Genomic DNA, 27,211 nt, shown 5'->3' on the forward strand with positions numbered 1-27,211 from the left:
TGCCTTCTTACTCTTAACCACTGATGTGTAAGTCTATAGATCTCCCATCCAGTGGCGATTTTAGCATGTAAATCTTGGTGGGGCAAAAAAATGTAAAGTGGGATGCTCCCAGCAAAGCCACTACACAACACAACACTAAACAATACATTCATTGCACTATAACGGTGACCAACAGTGCCCACAAACTGTTAGGGAATACATCAAGCTATCCCAACAGCAGTCCCAACATCTTACCACTGCTACACCTGGCTATCAGCGGAGCCTTGTCTGGCAGCGAAACAGTTCATTCAGCCTCATTTACTGCCTTTAAAAAAACAAAACATAGCTTATATGGCTGACTTGCTTAAACAAATGTGGTTTCTAATGACAATTGAGATGTACAAACTATGGCATAAGGGAACAATGAGCGGAAAAGAGGCCATCTGTAATTTCGATTAAGACATCAATGAGTGAGCTACGACGGACGTAGTCAATACAACTATTTGTTTAGCACTTTTGAAATGTACAGCGACAGAATTCAGAACATGGACTGTTCTTACAGTGTTCTCCCTGTACACCAAGTCAGAACCGTAGGATAAATAAAGGGGCATATAAGCAGAAAATGAAAGCTCTTAGAATATTCGATGATTACATTTCTCTAAAACAGGTTATAGGCTATATGTGCACCACCAAGTCTGAACAGTAGATGAAATGAAGAGGGGTAAAAAGACCAAATGATTAGGGTGAGGCACATGGGCTACTAACAGATTACTAAACAACATACACTTAGTATTACTTTCTTAGCTACAGTATACTTATCTCCCTGGCATATTACATAATTTATGCAGCAGCATACAATACATTTTTGGACTCACCTTCTTGTGCTGTGCTCACTTGAACAGGAAGGCGGCGCAGCGGTCCTTCGTGGGCAAATTTTGTCATCAAAGTCTGGCATTCTTGGATTTATGGTGCTTTCAAAACAACTAGGAACTCTGGGGGGAACAAGGTTGAATCATGATGACGTCGTTGCTCTTCAGGTCGTAGCTCTAGAAGGAGGCCAGATTTACAATTCCGAGTTGGATGATCGTTGAAAATGTATTTTTCCAGTCGGAGCTCGTTTATTCACGACTTCCCAGTTGTCTTGAACTCACTGAAGTCAAGTTTTCGCAGTTCTGAGTTAAGTTGTTTTGAGTGCAACACAAATCATGCTTCATTGACAGCATGGCCAATGTTGAATGTTTGTCATTTTAAACTTGGAAAAGAGCCCCTTAATCCCAGAACTTGGACCACACAGTCACTCCACTGATTAGCAGGCTAGTGTTTGCTTTGCAATGCTTGCAGTTAGCGACTGACTCCTTCCAAACCACTCATTGTTGAATTTGCGATTTCCAACTTGTTGTGTTTATGGCCGATGAGCACCGATACGTTTTTATCTATAATTTCTCTTCATTATTTATTTTCTTATGATAAGATTTAAAAAGGAATGGCCAGTAGACTTGATTCATGATGATGACTGCTAGCTAAGATTTTGAAAGTATGATGTTGACATGATCAGTCCAATCAAAGCTACTGTATATATAACATGATTTGATGTCATTGTATCTGTAGCAAATGACCTTGAGCCTTCTTGGATGGGCACTTCTAATGTAACTCTATGGCCGCACCCAAGGGGCTTGAATTTTCTAGCTCTACCCTTAGACTTGGTGGTGACGTAGTGACCCCATGAGTGACAGAACACTGAGCCAATCACGGCGCAACGCTCTGTATTTTCTGCTGGCTTGCCCCACCACCACAGAAAGCACTGAGCAAGGCTGAAATACCTGCATTGTGGTGCTGCATTACTCAAGAAAACAAAAAAGAGAGCACATCATTAATTCAACAGTTATGACCTAAAACCCTGATTCACGTCTCACATTTAACACGACCATGTATCTTTACTCACTGTGGTTGTGCGTGTGAGCATGTGTTTCATAGTGGCATAATGCATGCCTAAGGCATCACAAGACTTATTGGGAGTTGTGTTGGTATAATTGTAGCACTATACAAAATCTCTTTACACACACAGTGACAGAATACTCAGCCAATCACGGTGGAATGCTTCGTATTTTCTGCTGGCTTGCCCCACCACCACAGAAAGCGCTGAGCAAGGCTGAAATCAAATCAAAGTTTATTTGTCACATGCGCCGAATACAACAGGTGTAGACCTTACAGTGAAATGCTTACTTACAGGCTCTAACCAATAGTGCAAAAAATGTATTAGGTGAACAATAGGTAAGTAAAGAAATAAAAACAACAGTGAAAAAACAGTAGCGAGGCTATAAAAGTAGTGAGGCTCTATACAGACACCAGTTAGTCGGGCTGACTGAGGTAGTATGTACATGTAGATATAGTTAAAGTGACTATGCATATATGATGAACAGAGAGTAGCAGTAGCGTAAAGAGGGGTTGGCGGGTGGTGGGTGGCAGGACACAATGCAGATAGCCCGGTTAGCCAATGTGCGGGGGCACTGGATGGTCGGGCTGACTGAGGTAGTATGTACATGTAGATATAGTTAAAGTGACTATGCATATATGATAAACAGAGAGTAGCAGCAGCGTAGAAGAGGGGTTGGGGGGGGGGGGGGGGGGGGGGGCACACAATGAAAATAGTCTGGGTAGCCATTTGGTTACCTGTTCAGGAGTCTTATGGCTTGGGGGTAAAAACTGTTGAGAAGCCTTTGTGGAGCTGCATTAATAAAGACTACATACAAACATGGTCTCTTTTTTGTTTTCTTGAGTAATGCAGCTCCACAACGGCTTCTCAACAGTTTGAGGCATTTGATCACATTGTTTGCAAACTGATATGAAACATGTATTAATGCCAAAATAACATGCAAAACAGGCAAGACCACCCCGAAAAACTATTTTTTTGCTAAATTGTGGGTCTCAAAACAGGTGGGGCTCTAATGACAGGTCACCACTGCTCCCATCCCTCTGACCGTATCCCCTGTCCTTTGTGTGGTGTCTCCTGTAGCTATAGCCGTGTACGGATGGCTCCAGCACTCCGCGTCTTTAACTTGATATTGATTGGCTGACAGCCCAGGCTACAGACTGGAAGGTCGAAGAGGAGTGGCTGTCAGATACGCACTCACACCCACTCTGTCAGGTGGCTGTCAGGTCCCTGGATGTCACTGCCGCTGGGACAGAGACTCACAGATTCATTCAACCACCCAGACTCCTTTTCTATTCAACTGTTATTCTACAGGAGAAGGAATCCATTTTGAAGAAATCTATTTTTTCACTCTTAAGCTCCTAATACTGACCTTTACTTGGGGTCAGAAAGTAGTCTACATTTAGTTGAGTAGATATTGACATTTGATCACTTTAAAGTCACGATGTCACACAGTCGGCTTCTAATGCCATCAGAAAGGAATGGTTTATATTTTCAATAGTCTTTTGGCATTTGATCACTTTAAAGTCACTCACTGCAGCCACACGCTTTATAGGCTTCCAATACAAGGGGCCTGACTTGGTGTTGCTGGCCAGAAGGTGCTGTAGTGTTCATTAGGCATCGTTGGCAAACCCTCCAAGTCCTCTTCTTACCGGGTGGAGTCATTTCCATTTTTTTTTTTATTACCCCCTTTTCTCCCCAATTTTCGTGGTATCCAATCGCTAGTAATTACTATCTTGTCTCATCGCTACAACTCCCGTACGGGCTCGGGAGAGACGAAGGTCGAAAGTCATGCATCCTCCGAAGCACAACCCAACCAAGCCGCACTGCTTCTTAACACAGCGCGCCTCCAACCCGGAAGCCAGCCGCCCCAATGTGTCGGAGGAAACACCGTGCACCCGCCCCCCTTGGTTAGCGCGCTCTGCGCCCGGCCCGCCACAGGAGTCGCTGGAGCGCGATGAGACAAGGATATCCCTACCGGCCAAACCCTCCCTAACCCGGACGACGCTAGGCCAATTGTGCGTCGCCCCACGGACCTCCCGGTCGCGACAGAGCCTGGGCGCGAACCCAGAGACTCTGGTGGCACAGCTAGCGCTGCGATGCAGTGCCCTAGACCACTGCGCCACCCGGGAGGCTAGTCATTTCCATTTTAATGGTGTGGATGGGGGTAATGTTCTGTAGCAAGCACATCATTAATTCAACATTTATGACCTAAAACCCTGATTTATTTCTCACATTTACCCCGACCATGTATCTTTACTCACTGTGGTTGTGCGTGTGAGCATGTGTTTAATAGTGGCAGAATGCATGCCTAAGGCATCACAATACTTATTGGGAGTTGTGTTGGTATAATTGTAGCACTATTCAAAATCTCTTTACACACACACATACATATGATATATACACACACATACATATGATATATATATATACACACACACACATTTTCACAGCTATTACTCTACGTTCTTATCTTACCAACTCCTTTCATTACTTCCAGGTGCAGTGCCAGCAACGTATTCCCAACCATTAAACCTAATACCCCAAATCATTGTATTACTCAGCACGGGATTAGAAGGGGATCAATCTGTAGTGGGGATGTTGATATGGAAACCTGGAGGCTTTCAGCACCATTTTTTCAGCACCTATTTTCAGGTATTCAAGCATCAGCATTCAGTCTGGTTTAGCCAGGCTAAGTCTCTGTGGCTTCATGTCATGTGGAGATTGGTGAGAGCCAGCCTTTTACCATTACCTCAGTGAAATTGGATAGGGATGGTGGGAGGGATATGATTGTGAATATTAACACGGAATGGTTTTCCATCTTCCATCCAGGCCTAGAAGGTATTGAATATAAGTGGAGAAATGTTGCATCAGCAGAAACGTTGACATGGTGTAGTCAGCAGAACAAATCTGTCGGCTGTAGGCTATATCTGGGGTTCATGGGGGGTGATGTAGCGAGATAGGCTGCGGTAATGTAATGATGATACAGTTTCTTGGAAATTAGATTCTGGAAATATGTCCTTATCTCAATGTTTATATCACACAGTATCTCTGTAAAATGAATTTTGCAATGACTGGCTACATTTAAAATGATAATCAAGACACGCCCTGGCAAAACAAAGATGTCACGTAGAATAGAAGCTGGTCGATTTCTGACTCTCATTTTTATCATGTAGAACTTCAAATGTTTGTCTTTCTGTCTTTGGCAGTGTGATCGTTTGCCAAGGGAGGGCTTCTGTTGATACTGATGATATTGAGCTGATAAGCCACTAAGACAGTCTGTTTTTAGTTGCTTTGCCGCCCATGTATGGGAAAATCCGCAGAGTTCCTTGTAACAGTATGTTCTGGTGCCTTTAGGGCTGTTCAAAATGTTAATTGGAGACCTATTTGCTGATTTTATGTTATTTGTGTTTCTTAAATGTACAGTATCTGTATTTTGTAAATTGTGTATGAATAGTTCCTTCTGAAAGAGACATTGGTCTGAATGGGACTCCCTGTTTAAAATAAAGGTCAAATAAATCCCTTCTGTAATGTGCTCTCTCTCATTTCAGATCCATCCCAGACAGCCACAGTGGAGATGTCCTCCCCAAGTGGTCTTCTGCAGTACTGTAGCACCCTCTAGTGGTACGATACTGGCATTACAGTGCACCTTTCTACAATTAATGTATTACTATGGCTGCCTTGACTTTACACACAGTGCAGTTCTTTATTCTAAAGTACCAGCCTATGATGAATGGCTTTAGAATTGTAATCTTTGGTAGACTGTTCATATCACTATGAATAAATGCAGAGACAATCCATATATTGTTGCATGCAATGAGCTCAGTTATTTCAAACGGTGAGAATGAGCTGCACTGTATTTTAAACACAAGGTCATTAACTGCCCATTTTACCCGGTGTTTTTCTCTGTCTGCGGTCTAGATGTGGTGTTGCAGTATAAACATGGACGTCCGGTGTTGGCTGTGCCACTACCCTCCAGGCAGGAGAGCTGTCTGTTCTTCCTCAGGCCCATGTTAATGACAGTAGGAGACCTCATCCACGACCTGCAGAGAGAAGACCCAGGAGTCACCTCTGCCTCTGTGCTCACCAAGGGTAGGACACACACACAAATATGTTGTACACGCACACACACAAATATGTTGTACACACACACACACACACACACACATGTTGTACACACACACAAATGCAAACATTTTCCCCTTATTCATAAAGCATTTTAGAGTAGGAGTGCCTATCTAGGAGCAGTTCCGCCTTTTAGATAATAATGAATATGATTTAATGGACAGGGCAGAACTGATCCTAGTTCACCACTCCTACTCTGAGATACTTTATGACTATGGGCCACTGTCTGTCGTGTACACAGACACTATATCCATCTATTATCCTCCTGTCTCCTACAGATGGTGCGCGGTGAGCTAACACCACCTCTATAGACATCTATTATCCTCCTGTCTCCTACAGATGGTGCGCGGTTAGCTAACACCACCTCTATAGACATCTATTATCCTCCTGTCTCCTACAGATGGTGCGCGGTTAGCTAACACCACCTCTATAGACATCTATTATCCTCCTGTCTCCTACAGATGGTGCGCGGGTAGCTAACACCACCTCTATAGACATCTATTATCCTCCTGTCTCCTACAGATGGTGCGCGGGTAGCTAACACCACCTCTATAGACACTATATCCATCTATTATCCTCCTGTCTCCTACAGATGGTGCGCGGGTAGCTAACACCACCTCTATAGACACTATATCCATCTATTATCCTCCTGTCCCCTACAGATGGCGCGCGGGTAGCTAACACCACCTCTATAGACACTATATCCATCTATTATCCTCCTGTCCCCTACAGATGGTGCACTGGTAGCTAACACCACCTCTATAGACACTATATCCATCTATTATCCTCCTGTCTCCTACAGATGGTGCGCGGGTAGCTAACACCACCTCTATAGACACTATATCCATCTATTATCCTCCTGTCCCCTACAGATGGTGCACGGGTAGCTAACACCACCTCTATAGACACTATATCCATCTATTATCCTCCTGTCTCCTACAGATGGTGCGCGGTTAGCTAACAGCACCTCTATAGACACTATATCCATCTATTATCCTCCTGTCCCCTACAGATGGTGCGCGGGTAGCTAATAGCACCTCTATAGACACTATATCCATCTATTATCCTCCTGTCTCCAACAGATGGTGCGCGGGTAGCTAACACCACCTCTATAGACATCTATTATCCTCCTGTCTCCTACAGATGGTGCGCGGGTAGCTAATAGCACCTCTATAGACACTATATCCATCTATTATCCTCCTGTCCCCTACAGATGGTGCACGGGTAGCTAATAGCACCTCTATAGACACTATATCCATCTATTATCCTCCTGTCCCCTACAGATGGTGCGCGGGTAGCTAACACCACCTCTATAGACACTATATCCATCTATTATCCTCCTGTCCCCTACAGATGGTGCACGGGTAGCTAACACCACCTCTATAGACACTATATCCATCTATTATCCTCCTGTCTCCTACAGATGGTGCGCGGGTAGCTAACACCACCTCTATAGACACTATATCCATCTGTTATCCTCCTGTCCCCTACAGATGGTGCGCGGGTAGCTAATAGCACCTCTATAGACACTATATCCATCTATTATCCTCCTGTCTCCAACAGATGGTGCGCGGGTAGCTAACACCACCTCTATAGACATCTATTATCCTCCTGTCTCCTACAGATGGTGCGCGGGTAGCTAATAGCACCTCTATAGACACTATATCCATCTATTATCCTCCTGTCCCCTACAGATGGTGCACGGGTAGCTAATAGCACCTCTATAGACACTATATCCATCTATTATCCTCCTGTCTCCTACAGATGGTGCGCGGGTAGCTAACACCACCTCTATAGACACTATATCCGTCTGTTATCCTCCTGTCCCCTACAGATGGTGCGCGGGTAGCTAATAGCACCTCTATAGACACTATATCCATCTATTATCCTCCTGTCTCCTACAGATGGTGCGCGGGTAGCTAACACCACCTCTATAGACACTATATCCATCTATTATCCTCCTGTCTCCTACAGATGGTGCTCGGGTAGCTAACACCACCTCTATAGACACTATATCCATCTATTATCCTCCTGTCTCCTACAGATGGTGCGCGGGTAGCTAACACCACCTCTATAGACACTATATCCGTCTGTTATCCTCCTGTCCCCTACAGATGGTGCGCGGGTAGCTAATAGCACCTCTATAGACACTATATCCATCTATTATCCTCTTGTCTCCTACAGATGGTGCTCGGGTAGCTAACACCACCTCTATAGACACTATATCCATCTATTATCCTCCTGTCCCCTACAGATGGCGCGCGGGTAGCTAACACCACCTCTATAGACACTATATCCATCTATTATCCTCCTGTCTCCTACAGATGGTGCGCGGGTAGCTAACACCACCTCTATAGACACTATATCCATCTATTATCCTCCTGTCTCCTACAGATGGTGCGCGGGTAGCTAACACCACCTCTATAGACACTATATCCATCTATTATCCTCCTGTCCCCTACAGATGGTGCGCGGGTAGCTAACACCACCTCTATAGACAATCTCCTGGACAAAGACTTCCAGCTCCTCATCAATGATGCTGTATACAACATCCACTCCCCTGAAAGAGGTAAAGCAACTCTTTCCCAAAACATAGGAAGTTTAAACAGTTTAAGAGATAATGATGATGATGATGATATAATAATAAATGCCATTTAGCAGCCGCTTTTATTCTGAAACGACTTAGTCGTGCGTGTTTACATTTTAAGTATGGGTGGTCCCGGGAATCGAACCCACTATCCTGGCGTAGCAGACAACATGCTCTACCAACTGAGCTACAGAGGACCACAGTCACACAGCTACAGAGGACCACAGTCACACAGCTACAGAGGATGATGATGAGATATCAATGGATCTTTATCAGTAATTCTAAAAAGAAACATCATTAGTCACTTGAGTATCAGCATGATCCTCCTCCTCCTCATCCTCCTCATCGTCATTATCAACCTCCAGTGTGGTGGGGTGGAATTGGTGGAATAGTGATGCATGTTCCCAAAGTGTAATAATGAGTTCCCAGAGTGACTGTGTTGTAATGAATTCCACCCATGTTTTGTGTCCAGAGGCGTCCAGTGTGTCCAGTGAGCATGTGGTGGACGTGGAGGACATGAAGCACATGGTGCAGCTGCTCCACACGGCCCTCCACCTGCCTGACCACCACCTGCTGAAGGAGAGGCAGCTGCTGGAGAGACTGGATGGACTCAAACAGGACCTCTCACCTCTGGAACAGGTGCTGGAGGGGTGCACTTCTGACTTTGTTTCTCTCTTGTTCTTTCCTTCTGTCTGTCAGTATCTCCTCTCTTTACTTCTCTCTCGCGTCTCTTGTCTCATCTCTCTCGTCTCTGTGTGACTCCTACTACCTATCCCTTTGGTCGACAACCATGAAGCTGTCGCGGTAGACCTTCAAAGATAAGATTGCATGAGTGTGAGAGTTTGTTTTAGCTATCACTAGTAACCTCTGTCACCCGACGATTCCCTGTACAGGTGAAGGCACAGCTAGAGCGCAGTGCCGAGTTCCACTCCTCCAGGACTCTGTGGACAGGTGTGGCCGTGCTGTCTGTGCAGGGCGGGGCCTTGGCCTGGCTCACCTGGTGGGTGTACTCCTGGGACGTCATGGAGCCCGTCACCTACTTCCTCACCTACTGCACCAGCATCGGAGTCTTCGCCTACTATGTCCTCACCAAGCAGGTATAGTACAGGACTCTAACCCTGCTATGTCCTCACCAGGCAGGTATAGTACAGGACTCTAACCCTGCTATGTCCTCACCAGGCAGGTATAGTACAGGACTCTAACCCTGCTATGTCCTCACCAGGCAGGTATAGTACAGGACTCTAACCCTGCTATGTCCTCACCAGGCAGGTATAGTACAGGACTCTAACCCTGCTATGTCCTCACCAGGCAGGTATAGTACAGGACTCTAACCCTGCTATGTCCTCACCAAGCAGGTACAGTACAGGACTCTAACCCTGCTATGTCCTCACCAAGCAGGTATAGTACAGGACTCTAACCCTGCTATGTCCTCACCAAGCAGGTACAGTACAGGACTCTAACCCTGCTATGTCCTCACCAAGCAGGTATAGTACAGGACTCTAACCCTGCTATGTCCTCACCAAGCAGGTACAGTACAGGACTCTAACCCTGCTATGTCCTCACCAGGCAGGTATAGTACAGGACTCTAACCATGCTATGTCCTCACCAAGCAGGTATAGTACAGGACTCTAACCCTGCTATGTCCTCACCAAGCAGGTACAGTACAGGACTCTAACCCTGCTATGTCCTCACCAAGCAGGTACAGTACAGGACTCTAACCCTGCTATGTCCTCACCAAGCAGGTATAGTACAGGACTCTAACCCTGCTATGTCCTCACCAAGCAGGTATAGTACAGGACTCTAACCCTGCTATGTCCTCACCAAGCAGGTATAGTACAGGACTCTAACCCTGCTATGTCCTCACCAAGCAGGTACAGTACAGGACTCTAACCCTGCTATGTCCTCACCAAGCAGGTATAGTACAGGACTCTAACCCTGCTATGTCCTCACCAAGCAGGTATAGTACAGGACTCTAACCCTGCTATGTCCTCACCAAGCAGGTACAGTACAGGACTCTAACCCTGCTATGTCCTCACCAGGCAGGTACAGTACAGGACTCTAACCCTGCTATGTCCTCACCAAGCAGGTACAGTACAGGACTCTAACCCTGCTATGTCCTCACCAAGCAGGTATAGTACAGGACTCTAACCCTGCTATGTCCTCACCAAGCAGGTACAGTACAGGACTCTAACCCTGCTATGTCCTCACCAAGCAGGTACAGTACAGGACTCTAACCCTGCTATGTCCTCACCAGGCAGGTATAGTACAGGACTCTAACCCTGCTATGTCCTCACCAAGCAGGTACAGTACAGGACTAACCCTGCTATGTCCTCACCAAGCAGGTATAGTACAGGACTCTAACCCTGCTATGTCCTCACCAAGCAGGTACAGTACAGGACTCTAACCCTGCTATGTCCTCACCAAGCAGGTATAGTACAGGACTCTAACCCTGCTATGTCCTCACCAAGCAGGTATAGTACAGGACTCTAACCCTGCTATGTCCTCACCAGGCAGGTACAGTACAGGACTCTAGCCCTGCTATATCCTCACCAAGCAGGTACAGTACAGGACTCTAACCCTGCTATGTCCTCACCAAGCAGGTACAGTACAGGACTCTAACCCTGCTATGTCCTCACCAAGCAGGTACAGTACAGGACTCTAACCCTGCTATGTCCTCACCAAGCAGGTACAGTACAGGACTCTAACCCTGCTATGTCCTCACCAAGCAGGTACAGTACAGGACTCTAACCCTGCTATGTCCTCACCAAGCAGGTATAGTACAGGACTCTAACCCTGCTATGTCCTCACCAGGCAGGTATAGTACAGGACTCTAACCCTGCTATGTCCTCACCAGGCAGGTATAGTACAGGACTCTAACCCTGCTATGTCCTCACCAAGCAGGTATAGTACAGGACTAACCCTGCTATGTCCTCACCAGGCAGGTATAGTACAGGACTCTAACCCTGCTATGTCCTCACCAAGCAGGTACAGTACAGGACTCTAACCCTGCTATGTCCTCACCAAGCAGGTACAGTACAGGACTCTAACCCTGCTATGTCCTCACCAAGCAGGTACAGTACAGGACTCTAACCCTGCTATGTCCTCACCAAGCAGGTATAGTACAGGACTCTAACCCTGCTATGTCCTCACCAAGCAGGTACAGTACAGGACTCTAATCCTGCTATGTCCTCACCAGGCAGGTATAGTACAGGACTCTAACCCTGCTATGTCCTCACCAAGCAGGTACAGTACAGGACTCTAACCCTGCTATGTCCTCACCAAGCAGGTATAGTACAGGACTCTAACCCTGCTATGTCCTCACCAAGCAGGTATAGTACAGGACTCTAACCCTGCTATGTCCTCACCAGGCAGGTATAGTACAGGACTCTAACCCTGCTATGTCCTCACCAAGCAGGTATAGTACAGGACTCTAACCCTGCTATGTCCTCACCAAGCAGGTACAGTACAGGACTCTAACCCTGCTATGTCCTCACCAGGCAGGTATAGTACAGGACTCTAACCCTGCTATGTCCTCACTAGGCAGGTATAGTACAGGACTCTAACCCTGCTATGTCCTCACCAAGCAGGTATAGTACAGGACTCTAACCCTGCTATGTCCTCACTAGGCAGGTATAGTACAGGACTCTAACCCTGCTATGTCCTCACTAGGCAGGTATAGTACAGGACTCTAACCCTGCTATATCCTCACCAAGCAGGTACAGTACAGGACTCTAACCCTGCTATGTCCTCACCAGGCAGGTACAGTACAGGAGCCTAACCCTGCTATGTCCTCACCAAGCAGGTATAGTACAGGACTCTAACCCTGCTATGTCCTCACCAGGCAGGTATAGTACAGGACTCTAACCCTGCTATGTCCTCACTAGGCAGGTATAGTACAGGACTCTAACCCTGCTATGTCCTCACCAGGCAGGTATAGTACAGGACTCTAACCCTGCTATGTCCTCACTAGGCAGGTATAGTACAGGACTCTAACCCTGCTATGTCCTCACTAGGCAGGTATAGTACAGGACTCTAACCCTGCTATGTCCTCACCAGGCAGGTATAGTACAGGACTCTAACCCTGCTATGTCCTCACTAGGCAGGTATAGTACAGGACTCTAACCCTGCTATGTCCTCACCAAGCAGGTATAGTACAGGACTCTAACCCTGCTATGTCCTCACCAGGCAGGTATAGTACAGGACTCTAACCCTGCTATGTCCTCACTAGGCAGGTATAGTACAGGACTCTAACCCTGCTATGTCCTCACTAGGCAGGTATAGTACAGGACTCTAACCCTGCTATGTCCTCACTAGGCAGGTATAGTACAGGACTCTAACCCTGCTATGTCCTCACTAGGAAGGTATAGTATAAGACTCTAACCCTGCTATGTCCTCACCAGGCAGGTACAGTACAGGAGCCTAACCCTGCTATGTCCTCACTAGGCAGGTATAGTACAGGACTCTAACCCTGCTATATCCTCACCAAGCAGGTATAGTACAGGACTCTAACCCTGCTATGTCCTCACCAAGCAGGTACAGTACAGGACTCTAACCCTGCTATGTCCTCACCAAGCAGGTACAGTACAGGACTCTAACCCTGCTATGTCCTCACCAAGCAGGTACAGTACAGGACTCTAACCCTGCTATGTCCTCACCAAGCAGGTACAGTACAGGACTCTAACCCTGCTATGTCCTCACCAAGCAGGTACAGTACAGGACTCTAACCCTGCTATGTCCTCACCAGGCAGGTATAGTACAGGACTCTAACCCTGCTATGTCCTCACCAAGCAGGTACAGTACAGGACTCTAACACTGCTATGTCCTCACCAGGCAGGTACAGTACAGGACTCTAACCCTGCTATGTCCTCACCAGGCAGGTATAGTACAGGACTCTAGCCCTGCTATGTCCTCACCAAGCAGGTATAGTACAGGACTCTAGCCCTGCTATGTCCTCACCAAGCAGGTATAGTACAGGACTCTAACCCTGCTATGTCCTCACCAGGCAGGTATAGTACAGGACTCTAACCCTGCTATGTCCTCACCAAGCAGGTATAGTACAGGACTCTAACCCTGCTATGTCCTCACCAGGCAGGTATAGTACAGGACTCTAACCCTGCTATGTCCTCACCAAGCAGGTACAGTACAGGACTCTAACCCTGCTATGTCCTCACCAGGCAGGTATAGTACAGGACTCTAACCCTGCTATGTCCTCACCAAGCAGGTACAGTACAGGACTCTAACCCTGCTATGTCCTCACCAAGCAGGTACAGTACAGGACTCTAACCCTGCTATATCCTCACCAAGCAGGTACAGTACAGGACTCTAACCCTGCTATGTCCTCACCAAGCAGGTACAGTACAGGACTCTAACCCTGCTATGTCCTCACCAAGCAGGTATAGTACAGGACTCTAACCCTGCTATGTCCTCACCAAGCAGGTATAGTACAGGACTCTAACCCTGCTATGTCCTCACCAAGCAGGTATAGTACAGGACTCTAACCCTGCTATGTCCTCACCAAGCAGGTATAGTACAGGACTCTAACCCTGCTATGTCCTCACCAAGCAGGTATAGTACAGGACTCTAACCCTGCTATGTCCTCACCAAGCAGGTACAGTACAGGACTCTAACCCTGCTATGTCCTCACCAAGCAGGTATAGTACAGGACTCTAACCCTGCTATGTCCTCACCAAGCAGGTATAGTACAGGACTCTAACCCTGCTATGTCCTCACCAAGCAGGTACAGTACAGGACTCTAACCCTGCTATGTCCTCACCAAGCAGGTACAGTACAGGACTCTAACCCTGCTATGTCCTCACCAAGCAGGTATAGTACAGGACTCTAACCCTGCTATGTCCTCACCAAGCAGGTACAGTACAGGACTCTAACCCTGCTATGTCCTCACCAAGCAGGTACAGTACAGGACTCTAACCCTGCTATGTCCTCACCAAGCAGGTATAGTACAGAACTCTAACCCTGCTATGTCCTCACCAAGCAGGTACAGTACAGGACTCTAACCCTGCTATGTCCTCACCAAGCAGGTACAGTACAGGACTCTAACCCTGCTATGTCCTCACCAAGCAGGTACAGTACAGGACTCTAACCCTGCTATGTCCTCACCAAGCAGGTATAGTACAGGACTCTAACCCTGCTATGTCCTCACCAAGCAGGTACAGTACAGGACTCTAACCCTGCTATGTCCTCACCAAGCAGGTACAGTACAGGACTCTAACCCTGCTATGTCCTCACCAAGCAGGTATAGTACAGGACTCTAACCCTGCTATGTCCTCACCAAGCAGGTATAGTACAGGACTCTAACCCTGCTATGTCCTCACCAGGCAGGTATAGTACAGGACTCTAACCCTGCTATGTCCTCACCAAGCAGGTATAGTACAGGACTCTAACCCTGCTATGTCCTCACCAGGCAGGTATAGTACAGGACTCTAACCCTGCTATGTCCTCACCAAGCAGGTACAGTACAGGACTCTAACCCTGCTATGTCCTCACCAAGCAGGTACAGTACAGGACTCTAACCCTGCTATGTCCTCACCAAGCAGGTATAGTACAGGACTCTAACCCTGCTATGTCCTCACCAAGCAGGTACAGTACAGGACTCTAACCCTGCTATGTCCTCACCAAGCAGGTATAGTACAGGACTCTAACCCTGCTATGTCCTCACCAAGCAGGTACAGTACAGGACTCTAACCCTGCTATGTCCTCACCAAGCAGGTATAGTACAGGACTCTAACCCTGCTATGTCCTCACCAAGCAGGTACAGTACAGGACTCTAACCCTGCTATGTCCTCACCAAGCAGGTACAGTACAGGACTCTAACCCTGCTATGTCCTCACTAAGCAGGTATAGTACAGGACTCTAACCCTGCTATGTCCTCACCAAGCAGGTACAGTACAGGACTAACCCTACTATGTCCTCACCAGGCAGGTATAGTACAGGACTCTAACCCTACTATGTCCTCACCAAGCAGGTATAGTACAGGACTCTAACCCTACTATGTCCTCACCAGGCAGGTATAGTACAGGACTCTAACCCTACTATGTCCTCACCAAGCAGGTATAGTACAGGACTCTAACCCTACTATGTCCTCACCAAGCAGGTATAGTACAGGACTCTAACCCTGCTATGTCCTCACCAAGCAGGTATAGTACAGGACTCTAACCCTGCTATGTCCTCACCAAGCAGGTATAGTACAGGACTCTAACCCTGCTATGTCCTCACCAAGCAGGTATAGTACAGGACTCTAACCCTACTATGTCCTCACCAGGCAGGTATAGTACAGGACTCTAACCCTGCTATGTCCTCACCAGGCAGGTATAGTACAGGACTCTAACCCTGCTATGTCCTCACCAAGCAGGTACAGTACAGGACTCTAACCCTGCTATGTCCTCACCAGGCAGGTATAGTACAGGACTCTAACCCTGCTATGTCCTCACCAAGCAGGTATAGTACAGGACTCTAACCCTGCTATGTCCTCACCAGGCAGGTACAGTACAGGACTCTAACCCTGCTATGTCCTCACCAAGCAGGTATAGTACAGGACTCTAACCCTGCTATGTCCTCACCAGGCAGGTACAGTACAGGACTCTAACCCTGCTATGTCCTCACCAGGCAGGTATAGTACAGGACTCTAACCCTGCTATGTCCTCACCAAGCAGGTATAGTACAGGACTCTAACCCTGCTATGTCCTCACCAGGCAGGTATAGTACAGGACTCTAACCCTACTATGTCCTCACCAAGCAGGTACAGTACAGGACTCTAACCCTGCTATGTCCTCACCAGGCAGGTACAGTACAGGACTCTAACCCTGCTATGTCCTCACCAGGCAGGTATAGTACAGGACTCTAACCCTGCTATGTCCTCACCAGGCAGGTATAGTACAGGACTCTAACCCTACTATGTCCTCACCAAGCAGGTACAGTACAGGAGCCTAACCCTGCTATGTCCTCACCAAGCAGGATAGCAGGACCCATGTCCAGCACGGTCTCAATACAAGTAGTCAAGACAGTGTCTCCTCCTTGTGTACACAAAGAGTACTGTCACTACAGGGCACTTGAACAAGAGGCTTTCATTTTCATTTCAGTCACACCTGGTCTCCTTACAACAACTTGGAGTAGTCAAGTTCCCATTATGTGACCTACTCCTCCATTGCCATATGCTGTACAGTATGAAGACAGTAATTATCAGGGTTGAATTCTAACTTCAGATAACTGTGTGCAGCTCTAACTTCAGATAACTGTGTGCAGCTCAAACCTCTGCATTGACGTCAATGGTAGATGTAATCAAATTAATGTAACAGAGAAATCTTTGCGTATGTCTGCCCTCCTGTGGCTGCAATGTGTATAGCATGCACTGTATTGAAGACGTTTCACCTAGGTCTTGATGACACGACATGGTCTGAACCTTCCAGTTGGTCCCACAGCACCTGTGTCCTGCGTCCATATTATTTTGTGAGTTCTATCTTATAAAGTACAGTAGGAACTGTGTACATCCGTGCCACAAGGAGGCTGATACACACCAACATTCCTGTTACGCTTCTAGGTGCATCACCTGTATTCTGATCATATCTCCTAATCACATCAGTGCATGATTTACACAAAGGTTGGTTCACACAGTTATCTCAAGTTACAATTTAAACCCAGATAACTATGAACAGAAGTGATACACATACGTTAGTCTGCACCAGATGGATCATGGTTGTTTTGCTCTGTAGGATTATGTCTATCCAGACGCCAAAGACAGGCAGTTCCTGTATTACTTCCACAAGGGAGCCAAGAAGGAGCGCTTCAACGTGCAGAAGTACAATGAGCTGAGAGAGGAGTTGGCTTCGGTATGTTGCTATACTTACTAATACAAGGCACTGCAGAATTTCTGCTCACTGCTTATTGGACTTTCCACTGATGTATTCAGTCTATAAGGGGCTTCTGCTGATGACGTGTGTGTGTGTGTGTCATCTTTAGGTGGAAGAAGATTTGAGACGTCTAAGGAATCCAACCCAACTTCAGCTCCCTGTAGAACAGATCCAGAGCCAGCCATGAAGAGCAACACCACGTCAAACTGAAGGACTACTGAGCAGCAGCATTTCTTCCCATTTATTTTGATAACGATTACTTTTTCTTACTAACCCCACAGATCATTTTAGAGTTTTGGTTTACACCGTTTACAATGTTGGAAGTCATTTGTGGTAATAGAAGTATAGTAATAAATATCATATGAGAAAGCATCTTCCTGAATACTAATCATATTTAATCTGCATTCCTGGCTGTTGCAGGGCGGGGCCTTGGCCTGGCTCACCTGGTGGGTGTAGCTAGTAGTAAACTAGTAGCTAGTTTCATTTCTATAGAAGAGCAACGTTCTGAATAGTTTAAAGATTAAGAGAACTGAGACTGAACACAAATTACATTTCAATATTTTATTGCACCTCAATTCAGACTTGTTTCAATCATCAAAACCCCAAACATATTTCAACAGTTTTACAACTGTCATTTTATAAATGAGAGATTCTAATTCTATAGGAGCCCCACACACCTCTCCAAATTCTAGTAGTGCAAATGCTATTAGCGCAAACGCCAATCTCCCAAAAGGTCAGAGACAAATTTCCCTGGTGGACCACATAACAAGAAAAGTACAATACTCTTACTAAGCAGTGGTTCCTTGTATTCACCCATGGAGACTAAAACGGTCCTCATTTTCTTGTACACTTCAGAAATAGAAACATGAATTGGTGTCCAGCACTCAGGTTCACATACAAATTAGTAATACCTTGTGCGTTATCATTGCTTTAGTAAATATCTCCAAGTGACTAACAATGATTTCTTTATTTTTTAAACATGAGATGGTCGGTTGATTGGTACCCTGAGTTGTCTTATATGAGCTATATAAAATGCTATTTAAAAAGATTAACAGTACGGGGGGGGGGGGGGGGGTGTAATTGACCAATAAAGTGATCTTATCTTAAGATGAAAACAGCTGTCAAATACTCTCAATAAAAAAAGAATAGTGGTAAAAAGCTGTTATTTAAAAAGCCATTGATTTGAATTACCAAACAAAGGCACTACCATAGTGGCAGTAAACAATGTATATGACTTCTTTGGTTTTCCTGAGTCAGTAGTAGTACAGTAGGTCATGTGACCAAACTTGTTTACTGAACGTCTTTGAAACACTAGACACTTGACTCCCTGAGGTACTTTCCATATTGGAGTTGTTTGTTCACGTTTAGCCTGCCGCTTTCAAAACATGGAAAACTACATTTGAGTTGTAAAGACTAAGCACATCCAAGTGCAAACAGAAACACAAATTCCCTTTTTGACAGAACAAGTGAGGAGGCAACATATTGAGGCACATCATTGTCTTTTCATCTTGTTGACTACAGAGGACCAGATGGGGACGTGGGTAAGGGGTTTGGTCCCTGCCTTAAGAGGTTGGAGGTTGTGGGTTTAATCCATATATCTTGTGCTTGATTGACAGTTTCTGTAACTGTCGATGTCTAACATACAAAGAGAAGGGCTTCAAGTGTGAAGGATTTGGGGTTAAATCTCAGCAACCAAGATGTTGTGGGTTCAATCCTCTACTCTTGTGATTTAGTGTACGTTTCCCCAATGTCCATGTCAATCATATGAATATGTGTTTTGAAGTGTGAAGCAATCGGTGGCACAGATGTGGTTGGAGAACTGATGAGGGTTAATACCTTGGGTTCACATCCCTGTAACCAGCAGTTGTTAGGGAGAAAAACCCCTGAAAAAAGTAGATGCCTGTATTTCAAGAGAGATACTAAGTGTCTATATTTTTTCCCATAACCACTGCTGGTTAGTGTTCAGGAACTATGGCAGGGGACCCCAGGATTAACATCCCCTGCTTAATGCATACTTAGGACCAACGCCACCATTCTCCAGCCATCTTGATGTGGCAACCACTTCTAGTGGCCTTAACTCGCTCTGCAGCAGAGCCCGTTGTCCACACAACCATGCTCGAGTCCTGCAGTAGGTTCAAACCTACAACCCTGTGCTATTTGGGTGAGATCCAGAGCCACAGACTCCTTCACACTACTAACACTTAATTTTGACATTTGCGTAAATGTGCAGTAGACTAAAGCACAAGAGATAAGAACTGAACCCATATCCTCTTGGCTGCAAGCCAGGGATTCAACCCCAGAGCCACCCAATCGGCACTTTTCTTCCTATGTCGGACAACGACAGTTGCAGAAACTTGCACAAGAGATAAGGATCAAAGCCACACCTTTTGGATGCAAGGTAGGGATTTAGCCCCAGAGCCACTGCCTCCTTCAAACAATGTGCACATTTCTTTGTATATTTGACACAGATAGTTGATGTAAACAAATCAAGCCCAGGGAACCATTACTCAATGCTAAGAATTAGCAGTATTCTCTCGAAAGGCCTAAAGGGACTGGTGATGCAAAATCCTTTACTGACTGAGAATCCCCTCTTAACCAATAGCTATCCACAAACAGACTGAGAATAAAGTAATTTGAAATGTTAATGCTCAATTACCATTCTCATGTCACTCTTTTACCTGCCCTGCAGGTACATTCCATGACCTCTGTCAACACCAACAAGGAAAGCCTGAAGCCGAGCAGCCAAGCAGGTTTCACCAGTATAGTACATGCTTTGTTTTAGGTCAGCTTTGGCACCACAGAATGTTAAAATAGAACAGCATCAACAATCGTCAGCAAATGACATGATCTCCATTTGGTTTCATAGGAAAGATGATTAGAATAAAGGGAATATGCACAGCTTGATAAAGTGTATTTCATGGTCCTCAAGACAAACATCGAAATAATATAGACAAACGTTTAACAAAAAGAACCACCAGACATTATAGTCAAGGACCACCTTTCTCCCCAAAAACATCCAAAACAACTACAGCAGGATTCAGGAATGACGTAGTAGTTGCCCGGTGGATGGAAACCTTACTGCTTCTTGGCTCGGAAGTAGAGCTTCCTGGTGAGCATGGAAGCAAAGCAGGGGACCTGTTTCTTCCCGATGGCGGTCCGGTCGGTACAATTCCCGACGCTCCTCATGGACACCTTCCTGTTGACCAGGGTCAGGAGCTCCGTGAACTCCAGGGAATCCCCAAACTTCCGCATGGCCCCACACAGGTCCTGGATGTACCAGGAGCCGTTGATCGGCTCGCGGTGGGAATAGTAGCCTGCACAGGGAGACCGGGAACGAGTATGGCAGTTAGATCTGTATTCTATTAATCCAAGTGAGAAGCAAAGGATAATCAAGTGATCAAACACCATTACACTACACAGGGAAACAGTTATTTAGGATGTTGTCTAAACAGCATAACTGTATACAAGTCACAGTAAGAAGGAGTTGGGTACAAAATAGTAACTGTGAGTCTGTTGATAAGGAATTAAAATAATTAAGTTGTCTTTATTCTCCATGTATCACTGATCTATGCATCTATCCTCATTTACGACCACTAGGTTAACAGTATTTCTTCTTGTTTTCTGTAATGGACTATCAGCTGTGCCATGTGTTCCTCACCTTCAGCCACAGAGTAACACATGATGAAGTCCGCGCCAGCAGGGAGGGTGTAGACCACCCCAGCGTCCACCACCACCTCGTTGGTCTGCACTTCGCTGTCCACCACGTCCATGGGGGTCACTGGATCGTCATGCTTGTCCCCACGGCACGCCTGTCGGTGTCAATCAAATCAGAAACCGTAAAGAGTCAAAACGTCAATTTGATGGAAGTGTTATATAGAAAAATACATATATTTAGCAGTAAATATTTTTGGGTTATGTGGATCAAATGTTTACAAATAGAATTACAAATAATAGTATTGTGTCTGATGAAGATATGCCTTCACCGGCCCCCAAACATCAGATATGGTCTATAGGTCTATGAGTCAACAGTACTGAATGTCAAAGGTTTCATCTAAAATGGATCTATTCAAAGGCATCTCATCATCTGACTGCTTACCTGTAGTATGAAGATCTTGGGCTTGCCCACCAGGCTCTTACACTTGTCTCCTTTGAACAGGGCAGTGATGTCCTGGATAGCAATCTTGTCGTCGTAAGCATAGACGTGGTCGTTCTCTCCGTGGCTCAGAAAGACGCACACGAAGCAGTCTGCATCAGCATGGTTGGCCTCAGCCGCTATAGAGTATCAGACATGTATAATTTACTATTCTGAAGTATAATACTGACTGTGACTGATACAGTATCTGTGTTAAGCGGATTATTTGAGGTGGTATCGAATGACTTGAAGTGCTGCTTACCCTGACTGATTTTATCCAGAACTTCCTCCACCTTCAGATTATCAAAGGCCTGCACTTCAAAGTTCAAGTCCTCAAATCTGAATCAGAAAATCAAGTGTCAAACATGGTTAGGCATTACATTTTAAACATCAGCACTACAGTTGACTGAACCGGTCTATAGGGAGTTATGAAGCACGGTCATATCTGATGCCATGTATACCTTTTGACCAGGTTGGAGCGGTCAGCATTGGTCCCGTTGCGGGAGGGCATCCTCAGATGCCAGAAGAAGTGTTCCTGGTTGAAGATGAGAGCCAGGCCTCGCCGCTTGTGGTTCATCTTATACTCGTCCGCAGGGTCCATAGAGAAAGAACTGCTGAAAGAAAAACACACGCTCCCCTGTAAATACCAATACCTTGTTATGCCATAATGGGTGTAGATGAACAAGAGACGGTATCGATTTCTTATCTGTTACCACAAGTAATCTGTTACACTAAACTATCTGTTCACTTCAACTGTCAACATACTTGAACTTATTTCAACCACGTGTTCATTACATTAAAGTCATTTATAACAATGTAATGAGTCATATTATTACTAATAGTTACCTGCAGAAATACCCATCTGTTTCTGTAAGGTTCTCACTAGGACCTGATAACGAGAAAGGAACATACAATCTGAACAGGTATGACAATTTGCATGAATATTTATTTTATGACTTCTCAAAGCCCTCTAATGTGGTTTTACAGCTTTCTGATATCTCAACACTTGGCAGGTTCGATGCAAATTCTCTTCAAAGCTTTTGGGATCAGATTTATTTTGGGGGGTCTATTGTTAAGCTCTGCAAACAGGTTTGTGAATTAGTAGCCTCGGCTATAACTCCAGGGTCAAGCAGCCATTGTTCAATAAGCACCCAGTCCTGGTGGTTTTCAATAGGCTGGATACAGGTGTTAAGACCAGTAGTAAAAAGTGACAATGCTCTCCTATCTCACATGCACTTTACTCGTGCTGCTGTTGCAGGTGTGGGGTGAAGCAGGATTTGGACAATTCTTCCAAATGAGGTCAGGGAAAAAGGGAAAAGTCTGCCACTCCATTTCCTCATGTTCCTTGTGTTAAGGTTATTATTGAGAGCACACGAGGAGGGTATACTGCTTTTGATTCAGGTGATTGCTCAGTGCAAACGCCAAACGGAGAAATAACTACAGGTTTGTGTTAACCATTACATAATTAGCGTGTACTTTGAGTCTCGTAAAAGGACATTTCTTGAGATAAGGTAGTTTCGTTAAAACAGTACCTCAAACAGTCTTTCTGTTTTGGTTTTAAATGTACATCTGCATATGTCTCTACAAGCATTGAGCACCTAGACCTACCTAACCTGACATCGCCCGTACATACTCACCTGTCCTATGTGAAGTTTTGCTGTCTTTTTCCAAGCTTCCTGTGAATTGGAAGAGACGAAAATCCCACATGAGACAATACAGTAAGATTTCACACACCTGTGAAATAAGTCTGTACACTGATAACATTGATTTAACACCTTACATAAAATCTGGTCTGTGCTCATCTGTCAGTAACCTAGTCCCCAGGCTATTGCGTAGAGTCTCGGGACGCGATTAATCTGACAGTGAACAACAACCTTGGCTACTGTAATAACAGTACAAACAGACACACAATGCGGTACATACACCTTATAAACGTATTAGAACAATGAAAGATAAGCGAGGTAAATGGAGGGGAAATTGTGAAATCCATGACATCATTCAGCAAGTGAATTATTATTCTTTTGTTTACTTTCCTTTCCCAGGGAGGGTCAGAAATGTCTTCTGAGAGTTCTTCTTTCATATTTGTCTTATATGATTTCCGTGATCACAACATTACATTAAACTTCAAGACTACTAATACCACGACATACATATAGTATTGTATGACTTCAAAATATGACTTTTTCTTACCTTTGGTGTCTTTATTCCCTGGACACGACATGGTTGCTGTCTACTCTCCTTTCAATGTGTACACAAAATGTGTAAAATGTATCGGCTTTACTAACACTGAAGGAGAATGACACTTCCCGCCCCTTTAAGCTGATTGGCGCATCTACTCAAAAACTGGATACAATTGGCAACTCGGCATGGCAGTCAAGCGTTGCTCGTTACAACTTCCGTATAATGCCACATTGTAGCCACTGAGAACCGTATAACAGAGTCAAATATATACTAAACAAAAATATAAACGCAACATGCAGCAATTTAAACGATTTTGCTGAGTTACAGTACATATAAGCAAATCAGTGAATTAAAATAAATTAATTAGGCCCTGATCTATGAATTTTATATGACTGGGCAGGGGCACAGCCATTGAGACTGACTTTTTCCCCACAAAAGGGCTTTATTATAGACAGAAATATTCCTCCTGTCCGGGTGGCTGGTCTCAGACGACCCCGCAGGTGAAGAAACCAGATGTGGAGGTCCTGGGTTGGCGTGGTTACACGTGGTCTGCGGTTGTGAGGCTGGTTGGACATAATGTCACATTCTCTAAAACGACGGTGGAGGTGACTGGTATCGACTTATATTTTTGTTCAGTATAATATAAAACATGTTTCAGGGTGTGACATTATGCAGAGGGATACTGTAAAAACCAAATACATGTTTGCGTATGCCTGTGAATGAGGCAAGCTCAACAAACGTCAAATGTCAGTTACGTGTGCACTGTAGGAGTCTCACTGGCTGTCAATGTAGGGTTTACACCTCACATGCTGACCAGACCGGACACGTCGCGTGCGCGAGCGTCGCAAAATAAATTTAGAAATCCATGTTATTCAATTATTGCACCCACACTGCTTGCGCACGCCAACAAGCGTCTGCGACACCAAGGGCTAAAATAGAAGTCGTTCCTACTATGAAAGTCATCTCCTCATTGGTTTATAGAAGCAGGTACCCACGTGCCATCTCCTCATTGGTTATACCCACGTGGGTGACTGAAAGACGAACTTTGTTGCCGGTTGTCGTGGTAATACAATAAAAGTTTAGATGGATCACCATATAAATTCAAAGATGAAAAAGCCTGGAAGGAGGAGCGATGACTAGAAATGATTCAGTTGGCCGTTTTATGTGTGGATTAATTGTCGGGGTAGAGGTCCTTGTGCATTTCAGGTAAAATAATAACTCAATGTTTATATCCCAGGACAAATTAGCTAGCAACAGCAAGCTAGCTAAATAGGACAAATTAACGTCAGCTAGCAGGTGCAAGCTAGCTAGCTAAATTGCCATACATGTTTAATGCTTTTCGACCTGTCCCCAAATTAATGTAATTGGTTCAGAGTTTGTTTTTATATATATATATATATATATATATATAAATTACCCCCTTTTTGTGGTATCCAATTGTTAGTAATTACTATCTTGTCTCATCGCTACAACTCCCGTACGGGCTCGGGAGAGACGAAGGTCGAAAGCCATGCGTCCTCCAAAACACAACCCAACCAAGCCGCACTGCTTCTTAACACAGCGTGCCTCCAACCCGGAAGCCAGCCGCACCAATGTGTCGGAGGAAACACTGTGCACCTGGCTACCTTGGTTAGCGCGCACTGCGCCCGGCCCGCCACAGGAGTAGCTGGTGCGCGATGAGACAAGGATATCCCTACCGGCCAAACCCTCTCTAACCCGGACGACGCTAGGCCAATTGTGCGTTGCCCCACAGACCTCCCGGTCGCGGCCGGCTGCGACAGAGCCTGGGCGCGAACTCAGAGTCTCGCTGCGATGCAGTGCCCTAGACCACTGCGCCACCCGGGAGGCCCTTGTTTTGATATTTTAACCTGCGTGTCGTGATCGCGTTTGGTCTGGGGGGGAAAAATACATTTATGCATGATAGCGCACAATGGCGCACGTGCGCAGCCGGTTTGGGTTCCGTGTCATGCACATGACAGCATTAAACAGCAGGGTTGCAGTATTGTTCACACTCTGAAAACACGAGCAGATCATGTTATACAGACACACAGAAAATGAATAACAATCGAATGTTATTTGTCATGGTATAAAAGTTGCAGTGAAATGCTTGTGTGCTGGTGTAACAGTATAGCTTCTGTCCCTCTCCCCTTCCTGGGCTCGAACCAGGGACCCTCTGCACACGTCAACAAAAGCCACCCTCAAAGTATCGTTACCCATCGCTTCACAAAAGCTGAGGCCCTTGCAGAGCAAGGGGAACAACTACTTCAAGGTTTCAGAGCGAGTGACGTCTCCCATTGAAACACTATTAGCGCGCACCCCGCTAGCCAATTCACATCGGTTACACTCACTCCCCTTTTGATCTCCTCCTTTTCCGCAGCAACCAGTGATCCGGGTCACGGCACCAATGTAACAGTATAGCTTCCGTCCCTCTCCTCGCCCCTTCCTGGGCTTGAACCAGGGACCCTCTGCACACATTGACAACAGCCACCCTCGAAGCATCGTTACACATCGCTTCACAAAAGCCGCGGCCCTTGCAGAGCAACTACTTCAAGGTCTCAGAGTGAGTGACGTCACCGAAACGCTATTAGCGCGCACCCTGTTAACTAGCTAGCCATTTCACATTGGTTACACTGGCTCCCTTGACATTGAAGTTCTATAATCAATCATCAATTAATTTTTTACCTTTATTAAACTAGGCAAGTCAGTTAAGAACAAATTCGTATTTTCAATGATGGCCTAGGAACAGTGGGTTAACTGCCTTGTTCAGGGGCAGAACAACAGATTTTTACCTTGTCAGCTCTGGGATTCGATCTTGCAACCTTTTGGTCCACTAGACTACCTGCTGCCACGCCCCGCCCCGCCCCGCCCCGCCCCGGCATCAATATCAATAATAAGAGTCAAATCAAAAAAATGACAAGTAATAGAAGAGGTAATACACATAGTAATATGGATGAGTTGTATGTTCTTCCCCACCAGCAAGATTGTTAGCCTGGTTAAACCAGACTGAATGCTGAACTCACCAGTGAAGTGAAACAATTGACAATGGTGAGTGCAGGGTTCAGTATGATTTAACCAGGCTACAAGATTGTGGACACATTATTGAATTAACTGTGAGGAATGCTTGACACTGGGAGCATGTCAATACATGAATCAGGGTTGTGTTCATTGGGCACCACACAGAAGAAAACAGACAAACTACTTGGAGTTCTCCAATAAGAAACACTTATTTTCGTATTCCGTTGTAAAACGTTTTCTGTTGCATGCTCTAATGAACACAATCCAGGTGTCATTTTACCTTGGAAACTCTAGGCAAGTCCCCACATCTTCTGTAATCTCCTACAGAAATCTATCTCCAGGCATTCCTGGAACTCATCGTCACAGTCGTCTTTATCACAGTTACAAGTGGCATAGCA

At 45.5% G+C, this 27,211-nt stretch overlaps 2 protein-coding genes across 3 annotated transcripts in view; one reads left to right on the top strand and one right to left on the bottom strand.

Moving 5' to 3' along the window:
• The window catches only part of LOC120043432 (calcium uniporter protein, mitochondrial-like), a 36,604-nt gene extending 18,058 nt beyond the window's left edge, over window positions 1–18,546 (top strand). The window contains exons 2-8 of the mRNA XM_038988016.1: window positions 5,461–5,533; window positions 5,831–6,001; window positions 8,499–8,603; window positions 9,094–9,260; window positions 9,515–9,718; window positions 17,348–17,464; window positions 17,595–18,546. Coding sequence (XP_038843944.1) covers window positions 5,461–5,533; window positions 5,831–6,001; window positions 8,499–8,603; window positions 9,094–9,260; window positions 9,515–9,718; window positions 17,348–17,464; window positions 17,595–17,672 — 915 coding nt within the window. The 3' untranslated portion in view covers window positions 17,673–18,546. The remainder of the gene's footprint in view (window positions 1–5,460; window positions 5,534–5,830; window positions 6,002–8,498; window positions 8,604–9,093; window positions 9,261–9,514; window positions 9,719–17,347; window positions 17,465–17,594) is intronic.
• On the bottom strand, window positions 18,032–23,890 carry LOC120043433 (caspase-6-like). Of its 2 annotated transcripts, none has more exons than XM_038988018.1 (8): window positions 23,808–23,890; window positions 23,255–23,293; window positions 22,464–22,506; window positions 22,079–22,228; window positions 21,880–21,956; window positions 21,582–21,757; window positions 21,144–21,294; window positions 18,032–20,799 (listed from the first exon to the last, which is right to left on the bottom strand). In XM_038988018.1, the coding sequence occupies exons 1-8, from the start codon at window positions 23,836–23,838 to the stop codon at window positions 20,561–20,563; spliced, it is 906 nt and encodes a 301-aa protein (XP_038843946.1). In that variant the 5' UTR covers window positions 23,839–23,890; the 3' UTR covers window positions 18,032–20,560. The 2 variants fall into 2 exon arrangements, with proteins under 2 accessions (XP_038843946.1, XP_038843945.1); XM_038988017.1 differs by having other exon boundaries at window positions 22,079–22,231.
• Between the last annotated feature and the right edge of the window lie 3,321 nt (window positions 23,891–27,211).

Source organism: Salvelinus namaycush, unplaced genomic scaffold (assembly GCF_016432855.1).
Source record: "Salvelinus namaycush isolate Seneca unplaced genomic scaffold, SaNama_1.0 Scaffold916, whole genome shotgun sequence".
Taxonomy (NCBI): domain Eukaryota; kingdom Metazoa; phylum Chordata; class Actinopteri; order Salmoniformes; family Salmonidae; genus Salvelinus; species Salvelinus namaycush.

Bases quoted from the DNA above. Each gene is read 5' to 3' on its own strand.
- LOC120043433 (XM_038988017.1), bottom strand. From the start codon at position 23,838: ATGTCGTGTCCAGGGAATAAAGACACCAAAG. The intron at 22,507-23,254 runs GTGAGTATGTAC...TCTCGTTATCAG, and splicing joins CAAAACTTCACATAGGACAG to GTCCTAGTGAGAACCTTACA. The intron at 21,957-22,078 runs GTATACATGGCA...TTTCTGATTCAG, and splicing joins CGCTCCAACCTGGTCAAAAG to ATTTGAGGACTTGAACTTTG.